Source organism: Loxodonta africana, chromosome 3 (genome assembly GCF_030014295.1).
Source record: "Loxodonta africana isolate mLoxAfr1 chromosome 3, mLoxAfr1.hap2, whole genome shotgun sequence".
Classification (NCBI taxonomy): domain Eukaryota; kingdom Metazoa; phylum Chordata; class Mammalia; order Proboscidea; family Elephantidae; genus Loxodonta; species Loxodonta africana.
This window is the reverse complement of record NC_087344.1, coordinates 75,883,179-75,895,770: the sequence shown is the minus strand read 5'-3', so window position 1 is coordinate 75,895,770 and position 12,592 is coordinate 75,883,179. Positions and strand designations below refer to the sequence as shown.

Here is a 12,592-nt window from a genome sequence, read left to right as displayed (position 1 = left end):
CTTTCCAGGATCTGCCATCGAGGACTCCTGGGATTTTTACATGCTACTAAAGAATCTGAAGGAGCCCTGGTGGTGCAATGGTTAAACACTTGTTGCTAACCAAAAGGTCTGTGGTTCGAACTTACCCAGTGGCTCCGTGGGAGAAGACTTGGTGATTTGCTTCCATAAAGATTACAGCCAAGAAAACCCTATCGGGCAGTTCCACTCTGTCCCATGGGGTTGCTATGAGTTGGAATTGACTCAACAGCACCCAACAACAACAAAAAACTAAATAATTTGCTATTTTCAATGTGACACTATATTCTATATAATACAGTTTTTAACTAGGCAGAAAGCTCTGTGGTTACACATGATCTTAAACAGTACTTTACATTTCATCCCTTAGATGCTATGTATGAAGACCATTCCCCTGGACTCTGAGGTAGGATGCTTAGGACTGAGAGACAAGACAGTTCTTAGCAACATGGTCCCTGTGAACAGGACGAGTGTGGTACCCTGGGAAGGCTCTCTGTAAAATTTAGAGAACCACACAGATGTGACTCACTTCAGCAACAATTCAACTGAGCTGAGCTAGACGTCAACAGTCAAAGAGGTCCTCTGGGACTCTCTGCTCAACATCACCTCAAAGGAGATCCCAAAACAGAGCTTCACATAACTGCCTCCCAATATATAGTCAACGGGCCAACATGGCAGACGTACTCAGCCTAATTCGGGACAGTAAAAACCCATAATCAGGAATATACTTGAAATACAATTATTCCCCACACCTCATCTTCAATTTTATCTGCATCGGTTGTTGGTCGATAAGCATCCTTGTTGGGATGGAGAGCGGCCACAAATTCATAGTAATCAATGTAGCCATCTCCATCTCGGTCAAAAATGTCAGCCACAGCAGTCATCTCTAACTTGGTGGTAGGGAACTCTGGCAAAAAGGAAACACATTTTGAAACATTAACAAGGTTTATTTTGGAGGTTATATAAACACTTCTTGAAAGAAAAATATTTATGTCTTGATTTCTTCTGAGAAGCAATATTTGTCCATTTTAGAAAACTTAGAAGATACAAAATATTATAAAGAAAATAAAAACCACCCATAAATTCAGCACAGAGACTACTCACTGTTAATATTTTGGTATATTTGCTTATAGGCTCCCCTACCTCATGCAATTAAAAAAAAAAAGTAATATTTCAGATATAACGAAAGGCCAAATACTACAACCACTCATACACCTACCACCCAGCTTAAAAATTTACTTATCCATTCCACTACTGCTGGATGTTTAGGTTATTTCAGAATAGTGACAATTTGGAATAGCATGAAGATTTTTTTCTACGTTAAGATTACTGCTTTAGGTTCCTGCCAGACTGTTTTTCAAAAGGGAAATGTGAATATTTGCAGCAGCCAGAGTAATTCATTAAAACATAAATCAGATCATGTTATTCCTCAGCTGAAAATTTCTGGTGGCTGCGCACTGTCCCACTGTCTCTAAACTAAAATTTGAATTCTTTACCATGGCCTACAAGGCCCTGCAATTTCTGGCTGCTGCCTTCCCTTCCAACTCTCTCTCTCCACTCTCCTACTTAGGTCATGACACTCCAGCTATGTTAACCTTTCCATCCCTAGAGCATGCCAAGTTCATTCCGACATCTGTGCTTTTGTACCTGCTGTTTATCTATATCTCTTCCCCCAAAACTGGTCACATGGCTGGAACCTTCTCATCATCCAGGTCTCAGATCAAATGCCATCTCCAGACAGAACTTTCCTAACCACTTCATGTAAAGTAGCACAGCTGTGACACGTTTTATGATCTTGACATGTCACTTAGCCACTTTATGCCTTAATTATTTCTTCTGTTAAAAATAAATGAGGCCATATACTTTGTAAACTGTTACACAGATGTCAGAAACTGCTACTATGAAAAGTTTTTTTAAAACATTTTACTTAGAGCCTCATCATTCACAAAAGTTAGCTCCTTATCTATACACCAAACATGTTTTGTTTGCCACAATGTGCCACACCAGATCTGCTTTTTTTTTTAATTCCCAGTCAAAGATTCTTCTCTCCATCAAAACCAATTTTACTAAGTAGATACATTACTTCTTTCCTGGGACTATAGCGTTAACTTCAGAAAGACTATTTCACCAGAATATCACCTGCTTCTACAAAGAAAGCGCAAGAAACTCCTGTGTCTGGAATTATTTCTGAACTCACTGGATGCTAAAATGCCATCGATAAATTCCTGACGTGTTATCTTCCCATCCTGGTCCTTGTCAATTCGCCGGAAGAAATCCATTACCCGAGACTTTTTGTGATTCATCCAACGCATATACTTTTTCCTCCAGACATCAAAGTCAAAGTTGGCAAATTCCTTCAACTAAACAGAAATCAGAGGTGTCAACAAGAGCTATCATTTGTGACCCTCAAACATCCCAAATCATACTGAAGCTCTCAGACGTCCAATAAAGCCATGCAGGCCTTCCGGGGAGGTGGGGGGCACACCAACAATGTTATCTCTGCATTGTCTCATTGGTGAAGGTACAATCTGGCTCCTCCCAAAGGAGATTATTAAAGCCGCGATTATTTACACAAGCTGTGGTATACTGGAACAGTGGGAGAAACAGTAACTGAACCACCATGGAAAATACAGAGTACGTAGAACAAAAATGGGTGGAGCCAGCCTTGCTTTCCCTTTGGACTTCGTTAAAGGATCACCCTCTCAGATAGGAAGGAATGGTTCCAGAAAGGAGGTCCTTAGCACCCTGCACTTACATTAGTTTGAGAGGCATGATGACCACAGATACAGCCCACATGAGAAGGCTCATGTTTCCCATCATTTTCCACTGAGACTTCAATGAGATAATTGGAGTTCTGGGTGAAGGCATTAGGAACCCAACCCTGAACCCAAGCATGTTTCTTTGGAATGGCACCTCAGTGAGGGAGCAAACTGCCCATTTGACTTCCGTGTTAAATACTGGCCTTGAGAGAGAAAATAGCAGGCCTGTGTAGTGGGCAAGGTGATCTTCAGCACTTGAACTCTATCAGTGATACACGCTCAGAATGACCTAAACAGTGCAGCGGTTTCCCCCCACCCTAGTCTTTCAAACTCCAAAGTTGGAAGGAAAGGAGGGAAAAAACCCAAAAAACAAAAAAACTAAAGACCAAAAACGCTTAAAACTCAACTGACCTACAGAAATAACAACAAAAAACATGGAACACTCACTTCCAGGCATAGCTGCTTTGATATGCACAAATAAGAAACATAAAAGATATTAGAAGTTTGTTTTGGAAACTGGGAAGCATAATAACATATTTTGTAGAGTGGGTAATGATACTTCAGGAGGAGCCCTGGTGGCGTTTAGTGCTCAGCGGCTAACCAAAGGTCGGTGGTTTGAACCCACCAGCTGCTCAGTGGGAGAAAGATGTGGCAATCTGCTTCTATAAAAATTACAGCCTTGGAAACCCTATGGGGCAGTTCTACTCTGTCTACAGGGTCGCTAGGAGTCAGGATCAACTTGACAGCAATGGGTTTTTAATGATACTTCAAAATAAATTTGCATTTTGTGATCTAGTAAAGACAAATAATAGCAAGATCATAAAAATTAATCTTATTTCATAATTTTACAGCTTATATCTTTAAACAAAGGGATTAATAATGGTCATTTCTGTGATAAGCTATACAACTGGAGATAACTTTCCCAAGTTATTTTCTTGATTCTCATTGGCAGCAAAGTGCTGTGGAGGATCAGATTACAGGCCTGACCCTCATATGGACTGGCTGGCTTCTTGCTTTCCATAACTATACGCTACAGCTAAACTCTACCCTGAGTAGTTTCCTCACAAATCTAAGTCTTTTATCATACAGGGGCCTGTTTTGACTACTGAATAAGGGGGTTGAAGCACACAGGTCATATTAAGAGGGCTTCAGAAGTGCTGTCTTTTGATCAAAAGTCACTTCCCTCTACAGAAAGTCACTTAGCGGGCCATTACCTCCTCCAGTCTATCCAAGGCATCGTTCAGCTTCCGCTGACGCTCCAGTGCTAACAGCCAGACCTGCTGCCAGCGGGCAGAGAGCTGGTTGATCCGTGGGTTTTTAGCTTCAGATTGTGAGAGGATTGGCATGGGAGGAGGTGTGGGCTGACTCAAGGACTTCCCTAAAAGAAAGAATAACCACAAGATTAGAAAAGATGGTTTTCAGGTCATAAAGAGAAACAATCATTACAAAGTATAAACTTAGATATTCTTTATAGTAATATCTAGTCAGTAATTGACATAAGAAATATGGAGGCTGGCAATATTTAGATATGGAAGCATAGTAACTCCAGAACTATTGATTCTCTCCCCAGCCAACAAGTGCTTCTTTCCTACTACAATCGCGCCCAATTCTGTCCTGCCTTAACTGAGGAAACGTCACCTCAAAAAGTAATGGACTTTACAGGAGCTAATTTAGTTGATGATGAAACTAGTGTAAACCAAATGCAGACAGCCTACACTGACGATTGGAACAATGGAAAGGCCACTGCAAAAGAATTTGCTTAACCACCTCAAAATTTCATGCCAACCCAAGAAAATGGAGTGCTGTTACTGCCAGTGTAAGAAAAGTGAGTTTCTTCTATTAGCAGGAATGAAACATTTTAACAGAGCGGCCTGCAAACATACTGCTACCACTGCGAGATTTTTCGATGAAAGGTGCATGAGTGGGTTCTACGTTTTTCCTTTTGTATGTCTTGGTGACCCGGTCCACGTCAGGCTGTTTGCGTGTCATCTCCTCCATAAACATCTGTTAAATGCAAACAATAAGAAAAAGAGTTGAGAGTTTTCTTGGACTCAGATGGAATTAGGTAACTTCTTATTAACACTGGCCAAGCCCATAACTGACTGACCAACTGACGGATGACCTCACATACTCTCTCACTCCTTTCAAGAAACATGATTGAGCAAGGGGCTTTATCAGGTGCTAAAGACCTGAAGGAGTAAGACATCGCCTCTGCTTCAAGGAGCAAACAGCTAAATGATGAAAACCAGGAAGTCAGGGTACCAAAGGAGCACCTAGGGTGGGCTGCTCACAGCCCAAGATGGTGCCACCTGGAGACTGGTGCCTGAGCTCTGTCCTGAGGGTTGAAGAATCAGCCAAACACTGTGGGGAGGGTAGTCCTGGCAGAGGGCACAGCATGGGTAAAGCCAGGGAAGCCTGACATTGTTGTGAGCCAGGGCCCTTTCAGTCCCCGGCTGTATCAGTGGATGCAATCAGAGTGGTGGAGGTGGGGCTGGAGAGGTAGGCAGAAGAAAATTTAGAAAAGCCTGTGCCAGGCTAAGGGACTGGGATTTCTATTCTAAGAGCATGTGGGGGGCAGGGGAGGAGGGTAGAGGGATGGTGGTGGCTTATGGCAACTAAAGGATTTTGATCAAGGGACTAGACATGATCACATCTGTGTTCGAGAGCTATCATTCTGGATTCAGTGTGGAGATGGAATCATGGTCAGGGAGTAACTAGCCAGGGGGGAGGGGGGGGAACAGGTTAAGAAGCCACTGAAATAACTGAGGCAAAAAATGATGAGGGCCTGAGCCAAAGCAGGAAAAGACAGAACTGAGTGGTATTTTCAAAGTAGGACAGATGAGGCCTGGTGACTGACTAGATGTAGGGGGTATAGGAAAGGGATGAGTCCCAGACACATCACAGGCTTCTGTGTTGGGTGACCGGGTGGATGGGGAGAGAGGAAGCAGGTTTGGAAGGGAGGGGTGGGGACGAGCAAGGAGGCAAAGATAAAATGCGAGTTTCAGAGCTGCCTCTATGTTTGGACTTTAGGAGATGACAGTGCTGAAGATGAAGAAGGAAATATAGGATGCCTTGGTTTTAAAGGCGATGGCTGAAGCAGATGGAGTACATAAAATTCTATAGGAAGGGACAGTAGTGTAAGAGGGAAGGATGAAACCTTGGGGAATGCCAACATTAACAAGTGGGCAATGGAACTGAGAAATAATGATCAGAGAGACCACAGGAAAACAAGAAGATAGAAGGACACAGAAGTCAAAAGAAGAGTTTTGAGAAGGAAAAGCCAACTATCTCCCTCGTCAAATAAATTCAGGACTGAAAAGCATCTGTTGGATTCAGCCAGTAGGATGTGAACAGGGCAGTGTAAGTGGTCTGTGGGGGTGGGAGGGAAGTGGGAGCCAGACCACAATGGGCTGGGGAGCAAGTGGGAAATGAGAAAAGAAGACAGAGAACAAGAGGCTTGGATGAAAAGGGAGGGAGGAAACGATGGTGGTAACTCAAGAGGGACACAGGATTGAGAGGACAGATCTAGAAGCTTTGAAAGAAAGAGTAAACAGAAATAAAGAGCTTGAAGGCATAGCAGAAAGAAGATAATCTTTACTACTTAGTCAGGAAGGAGTCAATGTAGGTAAATCTGACAGGGAGTACTCATTGGTGAGGGTGATTTTTCACATGCACTGAAAGACACTGCCCATAATATAACTAAGTAATACACATGCTTGTATTCAGCATAAGTTATCATGTTTAAAAACCCTATTTGCCTCATAGGATGTATTAGTAAGATGGTTCAACTGATCTCTCCTTCATTCAGTTTGGTTTGATGTGTTTTTTTCTTAGCCTATCTCTGGATTCACGCAAGAGCTCTTTCTGAACCTGGATGAAATGGCAATAAACCAATGGGTCCTTGGTTCCAGGGAAGGTCATTAAAAATAGGGTGTAATAGGCAAATTTCTAAGTTGGCCCCCAAGATTTCTATCCTTGGTGTAGGCCCTGTACAATGTCCTCCCCTTGAGTGTGGGCAAGACCTGTGAATATGACAAGATAGTCACTGCTTGATTACACTGTATTACATAAGACTCTGTCATAGGAAACAGGAGAGTTTCTCCTCTCAGTTTTGACAACGTAAGTTGCCATGTCATGAGGGGCCAAGTGCAAAGACCCAAGGGAGGCCTCTAGGAGCTGCCAGACACAAAGAAAATGGAGACCTTAGTCCTACTACCGTTAAGGAATCAATTCTGCCAATAACCTGAAGCAGCCTAGAAGAGGACCCTGAGCTCTAGATGAGAACTCTAACGTTGGCCTACACCTTGATCTAAGCCTGGAAATACCCTAAGAAGAGGACCTAGCTGACTCATGCCCACCTGACCCATGGAAACTGAGATAATGAATGTGTGTTGTTTTAAGCTGCTAAGTCTGTGGTAATTTGTTATGCAGCAGTACAACACTAACATGGCAAACAAACTAGGCTCCATGACCAATGCAGGCAACACTGAGGGTCACACAATGTGATTAATGTACCTGATGCTCAGCAATAAGGGCTTTCACTCGGTCAATGTTCTGGGGGATCGGCTCCTGATCCCGCTGAATGAGGGTGGTCTCAGCCCACTGGATCCATGCCAGAAGTTCTTCCAAGAGCTCAGCATTAGCCACCAGTTCTGACAGGGCTGTTTCAAGACGCTGCTGGTGCTGCTTAGCCCATGTCAGGACCTGTGCGGAGAGAAAGAAAGCATTGCCTTTTTCAGCCAAACATATCCCTCTGCATTTTCAAAGCCCTTTCCATGTTATCTTCACGATGATCATGCAGGGGAAAGAGCACCCAAAGCAGTCGAGAGGCTTGACTCCTCCCAGCGACAGCGCTGGGATATGAAACCGGCTCCTGAGAGAGAATCTGGTACATCTTAGGAAGGAGGGAAACAGTACATCCAATGTGTCTACTGGAGATAATTAACATATCTCGATACCAGCACCATTCTTCCAGGTCTGCACGTTACCAAGAAAACAGTTGTTACTAAAATGTTAACTTAATTTCTGATGAGATATTCACAGTGAGTGAGAAACTGAGAAAGACTCTTACTTGGTTTTAAAAAAAAAAAACTCTATAGTATTTTATTGCTATAACCTCATTTTATCGGGCCTGTATAGTCTTCCCCTAAAACCAGTGACTCACCTCCTCAAAGCGAGCTCGGATAATAGTGATCCAGTGCTTGATGGTAGTGATGCAATCAGGGTGGCAGACAGCCAGGATGACTTCCCCCATTGCCACTGCTGCGTTAACATCCACTCGCTTTTCTTCTACTTTCTTCATGAATTCCTAAACAAAAAAGATTTTAAAATAAAAACTTAAGAAATCTACTCTAGCAGGACTGTTAGCTTGCCCTGAGGGGGAAAAAAAGTCAGTGTACTTTTCCCCCCAGGTGTTGACACAGATCCCTAAAAACCCTTATGGAGGTTTCTCTGGCATTTTCTTTCCAGTTCTAAGATACGGGGAAGGTGAGCAGTTTACCTAGGAATGACCTTCTCTACCAGAGATGACAGACTAGGACAGAGGAAAGCCCCTTTCCCTATTGTGAGTTAGTTCTACTCTCTTTTTTTAACCCTGTTTTTATTTTTTCATAGTTTTAATATAGTATTGCCTCGGCACAAATATGACAGCTATAAAACACTACAATATTTTAAAAATACCCACAACAAAATACAATGACAAAACCAAGATTAAAATCTCTCAGGGGGTAAGGTAAAATTAACACAAAAAAGAAAAGAGGAAACAACACTTCCCCACCTCATTAGGACCGGTCAGAATGAGGCCCCACATACTGTATCATATTCTGCAGCTTGGTAAGTGGCTGTCGGGGATTAGATTAGGGCCCAAAGATGATAAAAAGGAAGTCAAACAAAGGGGTGTGCCAGTGAAGGGTAATGGGGGTGGAACAACCCCCGTTTTTCTTTACATGATGCCACACTGCTTGACTTATTTACAGCCAGCATGTAAACTTCTGTGGAAACCAATGAATGCTGATCTTTAAGGTGTCACAAAAACCAGTCACTTCTCTCTCATTCCTGCTAGGCCAATGAGCCAGGCCCATTCTGGTTTTGCTCTTTTCTCACAGGAAGTCTGCTGTTCCCAAGCACAGATCACTGTACCCTGGGGCTGGATTACCTTGTGGGTGTCAATGAGAGACTGTAGGGCCTCTGTGTCATCAGGAAGCGCTCCCCGAAAGCGTAGCGTTTGCTCTGCTTCAGAAAGCCACTCCAGCAACATGTGGACTGTGTCTCGAAACTCTTCTGCCTAAAATAACAAAGCAGAAAAGGTCAAACCTCTCTCTGCAGCCAAGGTCCTAGGCACTGGGGCATGCCAGGGAAGGCATTGGGGTCCTGAGCTCTTTTGTCTTATCACAGACATTTGATGGCCCTATCCAAGCCCCACAAAGGCCATCTTTCATTTGTAGATCTTCAAAAAGTCAGTAATTGGATTAATTATTTCTCTAATATAAGTATGTGTTAAAGTTGTATAGAATATTTACAGCACCAATTTTTGACTCTGTTATGTTCATTTCAAGACTGGCTGGCACTGATCCTAACAAGGAAACGACAACAGATCTGCTCACATCCACCCTTTGGGTTGTCCCAGCAAATGTCTTGCCTGTTTTAAGGCCTGCTCCAGTCGGCTCTGTTTGGAGACAGACAGTTTGCACACAGTGTCCCAGCGGGTGCTCAGTTCCTGGAGCTGTCCTTTCACCCAAGTGGTGTCATCTCGACTGTTCTCAATCAGCTCGCGGCCCGACCGCTTCAGTACCTGAACAGTTCCCGTTCGCTTTCCCAGTTCTTTCTGGAAAACCTAGAAAAGAAAATAGAAGAGTTAGTTTGTCTGAAAAATGCTTTGAGCCCAAGAGGCCAAGCCACAGAGAAAGGTATTATTTAGTTCAATTCTTCTTGGTAGATTCCAATTCTGTCTTTTATGCAGAGGAAGGCAGGAAAATCTACACAGAAGAACCCACCAGAAGATCTGACTCTAAGTGTCAGTTCAGGCATTTATGCTGCCTGGTTTTGGAAAAGTTGTTTAACTTTCTTGGGTTCTGGTGTCTTCATCTGTAAAATGGGAGTAGTTATACCAACATTTCCAGAATAATGGGAATTAAATAAGAACAAATCTGCTAGGCACATAATAAGAAGCTGATAAAGTTGAATGCTTTGTACTAAAACAGGACATTATACAGCTCAGCATGACTGGTGGTGGTGTTGTGTACCATGCAGCCTATTATGACTCACAGTGACCCTACATGACAGAGTAGAATTGTCCCATAGGCTATAATCTTTATGGGATAATGTGGAGGGTATGCTGAACGTTGGCGTGCATGGTGTTGGGCTTCTTAGGTTCAGAAGTAGTTACAAAAGCACTCCGTTCCATTTTGGGAGTCGGTAGAAATGGATATCTTTGAGGGTCTCCATCTAAATTTTAATTTGTTTTATGACTCAACTGAGGGACACAAACAGGAAGGGTGGGACCTCAAAGTGAAGTTCATACACTGCCAAATGTGAATCAAACCAATTTTGGTGAACACTCTGTGGCTGATGCAGAACCCCAGAAACAGCTGGTTTAAACACACAGGGTAAGGAGTAGCCTCTCAGACAAGCAGAGACATAGGCTCTGTCAGGCTTTCTCTTCCCTAAGCGGTTAACATAGAGTAGAACGTGCGCTTACGTACGGGACCAAGCAGCCTTCTCTCCATGAAGACCAAATCTTGCCCCTCACCTTATGGGCGTCCATGAGGTTCATGACGAGGTCGAGGTCCCCATGCACAGGCTGGTCCTCAGCCAGCTGTGGCTCCACCTTGTACAGCCAATCAACCAGGGCCTGCAAAGCATCCATGAACTGGCCTGAAAACAGGAGGGCCTCCTCCAACTTGTGCTGCCTGTGAAAACACACAAACTCTATCATGTTCAGGGATTCTTTTTATGAATGGTCCACAGTTCTGACTGCTCAAAGGGAATACTGCTTGAACTCTATAAAGAGAGGGACCTCATGGTTGAACAGTTAGAAATACTGTTCAAACTGATTAAGATTTGAGGAATGTAATGAATGTCACTGAATTGTACATGTAGAAATTGATTAACTGCTTTATGTTTTGTTGGGTGTATATCACTATAATAATAAAAAAAAGTGACTGAGACATGCCTAGACATTTTTAATCAAACTGCTCTCAAGAATGGATTAAGTAGTACAGGGGACAGATACAGATGCCCTTTTGGCATCTTATAGTTCAGTGGCTATACATCTGGACATACCCTAATGACACAAGGTCTGTGTTAATTATACTACCTTGCAGTAGAGAATGTCAGTTTTGAGTTAGATAAGGTCTGGAGTTAGACAGGAGTTCAACTCCTAAATCTACGCCAATTGTATGACTCTGGGCTGTCTCGTAACCTTTTTGAACCTCAGCGGCTTCATTAAAAAAGTCAGAGTACAAAACACCAGAAGAGAAACTAGATAACTGGGAGCTCCTAAAAATCAAACACTTATATCCAAAGACTTCACAAAAGAGTAAAAAGACAACCTACAGACTGGGAAAAAAATTTTGGCTATGATATATTTGACAAAGGTCTAATCTCTAAAATCTATAAGATACTGCAATACCTCAACAACAAAAAGACAAATAACCCAATTAAGAAATGAGCAAAGCATCTGAACAGACACTTCACCAAAGAAGACATTCAGGCAGCTAACAGATACATGAGGAAATGCTCACGATCATTAGCCATTAGAGTAATACAAATCAAAACTACAATGAGATACCATCTCACCCCAACAAGGCTAGCACTAATCCAAAAAACACAAAATAATAAATGTTGGAGAGGTTGTGGAGAGACTGGAACACTTGTGCACCGCTAGTGAGAATGTAAAATGATATATAACCTCTTTGGAAATCAATTTGGCACTTCCTTAAAAAGCCAGAAATAGAAGTATCGTAAAATCCAGCAATCCCACTCCTTGGAATATATCCTAGAGAAATAAGAGCCATCACATGAATAGATATATACACACCTGCGTTCACTGCAACGCTGTTCACAATAGCAAAAAGATGGAAACAACCTAAATGCCCATCAGCAGATGAATGGATAAACAAATTATGGTACATACACACAATGGAATACTATGCAACAATGAAGAACAATGATGAATCCGAGAAACGTCTCACAACATGGATGAATCTGGAAGGCATTATGCTGAGTGACATTAGTCCCAAAAGGACAAATATTGTATGAAAACACTACTGTAAGAACTCAAGAAAAGTTTTAAACACACCAAGAGAACATTCTTTGATGGTTATGAGGGTGGGGGGAATTCACTAACTAGATTGTAGACAAGAACCCTTATATGAAGGGAAGGACAACACACAATACAGGAGAAGTCAGCACAAATGGACTAAACCAAAAGCTAAGAAGTTTCTTGAATGCAACCAAACACTTCAAGGGACAGAGTAGCAGGGGCTGGGGTCTGGGGACCATGGTTTGGGGGGACATCTAGGTCAAATGGCATAACAAAATTTATTAAGAAAATGTTCTGCATCCCACTTTGGTAAGCGGTGTCTGGGGTCTTAAAAGCTTGTGAGCAGCCATCTACGATACACTGATTGATCCCAAATCAGTTGGAGCAAAGGAGACTGAAGAATACCAAAGACACAAGGAAAATATTAGCCCAAGAGACAACAAAAAGAAACAAAAAACAAACCCGTTGCCGTTGAGTCAGTTCTGACTGATAGCAACCCTATAGGACAGAGCAGAACTGCCCCATAGAGTTTCCAAGGAGCGCCTGGTGGATTTGA

At 42.6% G+C, this 12,592-nt stretch overlaps 1 protein-coding gene across 8 annotated transcripts in view; it reads right to left on the bottom strand.

The window, feature by feature from the left end:
• The window catches only part of MACF1 (microtubule actin crosslinking factor 1), a 257,548-nt gene that overhangs the window by 19,103 nt on the left and 225,853 nt on the right, over positions 1–12,592 (bottom strand). For all 8 annotated transcript variants that reach the window (XM_064281771.1, XM_064281766.1, XM_064281767.1 and 5 more), the window contains 9 exons: positions 10,522–10,681; positions 9,412–9,606; positions 8,929–9,057; positions 7,939–8,082; positions 7,290–7,478; positions 4,658–4,778; positions 3,989–4,152; positions 2,213–2,375; positions 768–922 (listed from right to left, as the gene is read on the bottom strand). In XM_064281771.1, the coding sequence (XP_064137841.1) occupies positions 768–922; positions 2,213–2,375; positions 3,989–4,152; positions 4,658–4,778; positions 7,290–7,478; positions 7,939–8,082; positions 8,929–9,057; positions 9,412–9,606; positions 10,522–10,681 (1,420 nt within the window). The remainder of the gene's footprint in view (positions 1–767; positions 923–2,212; positions 2,376–3,988; positions 4,153–4,657; positions 4,779–7,289; positions 7,479–7,938; positions 8,083–8,928; positions 9,058–9,411; positions 9,607–10,521; positions 10,682–12,592) is intronic.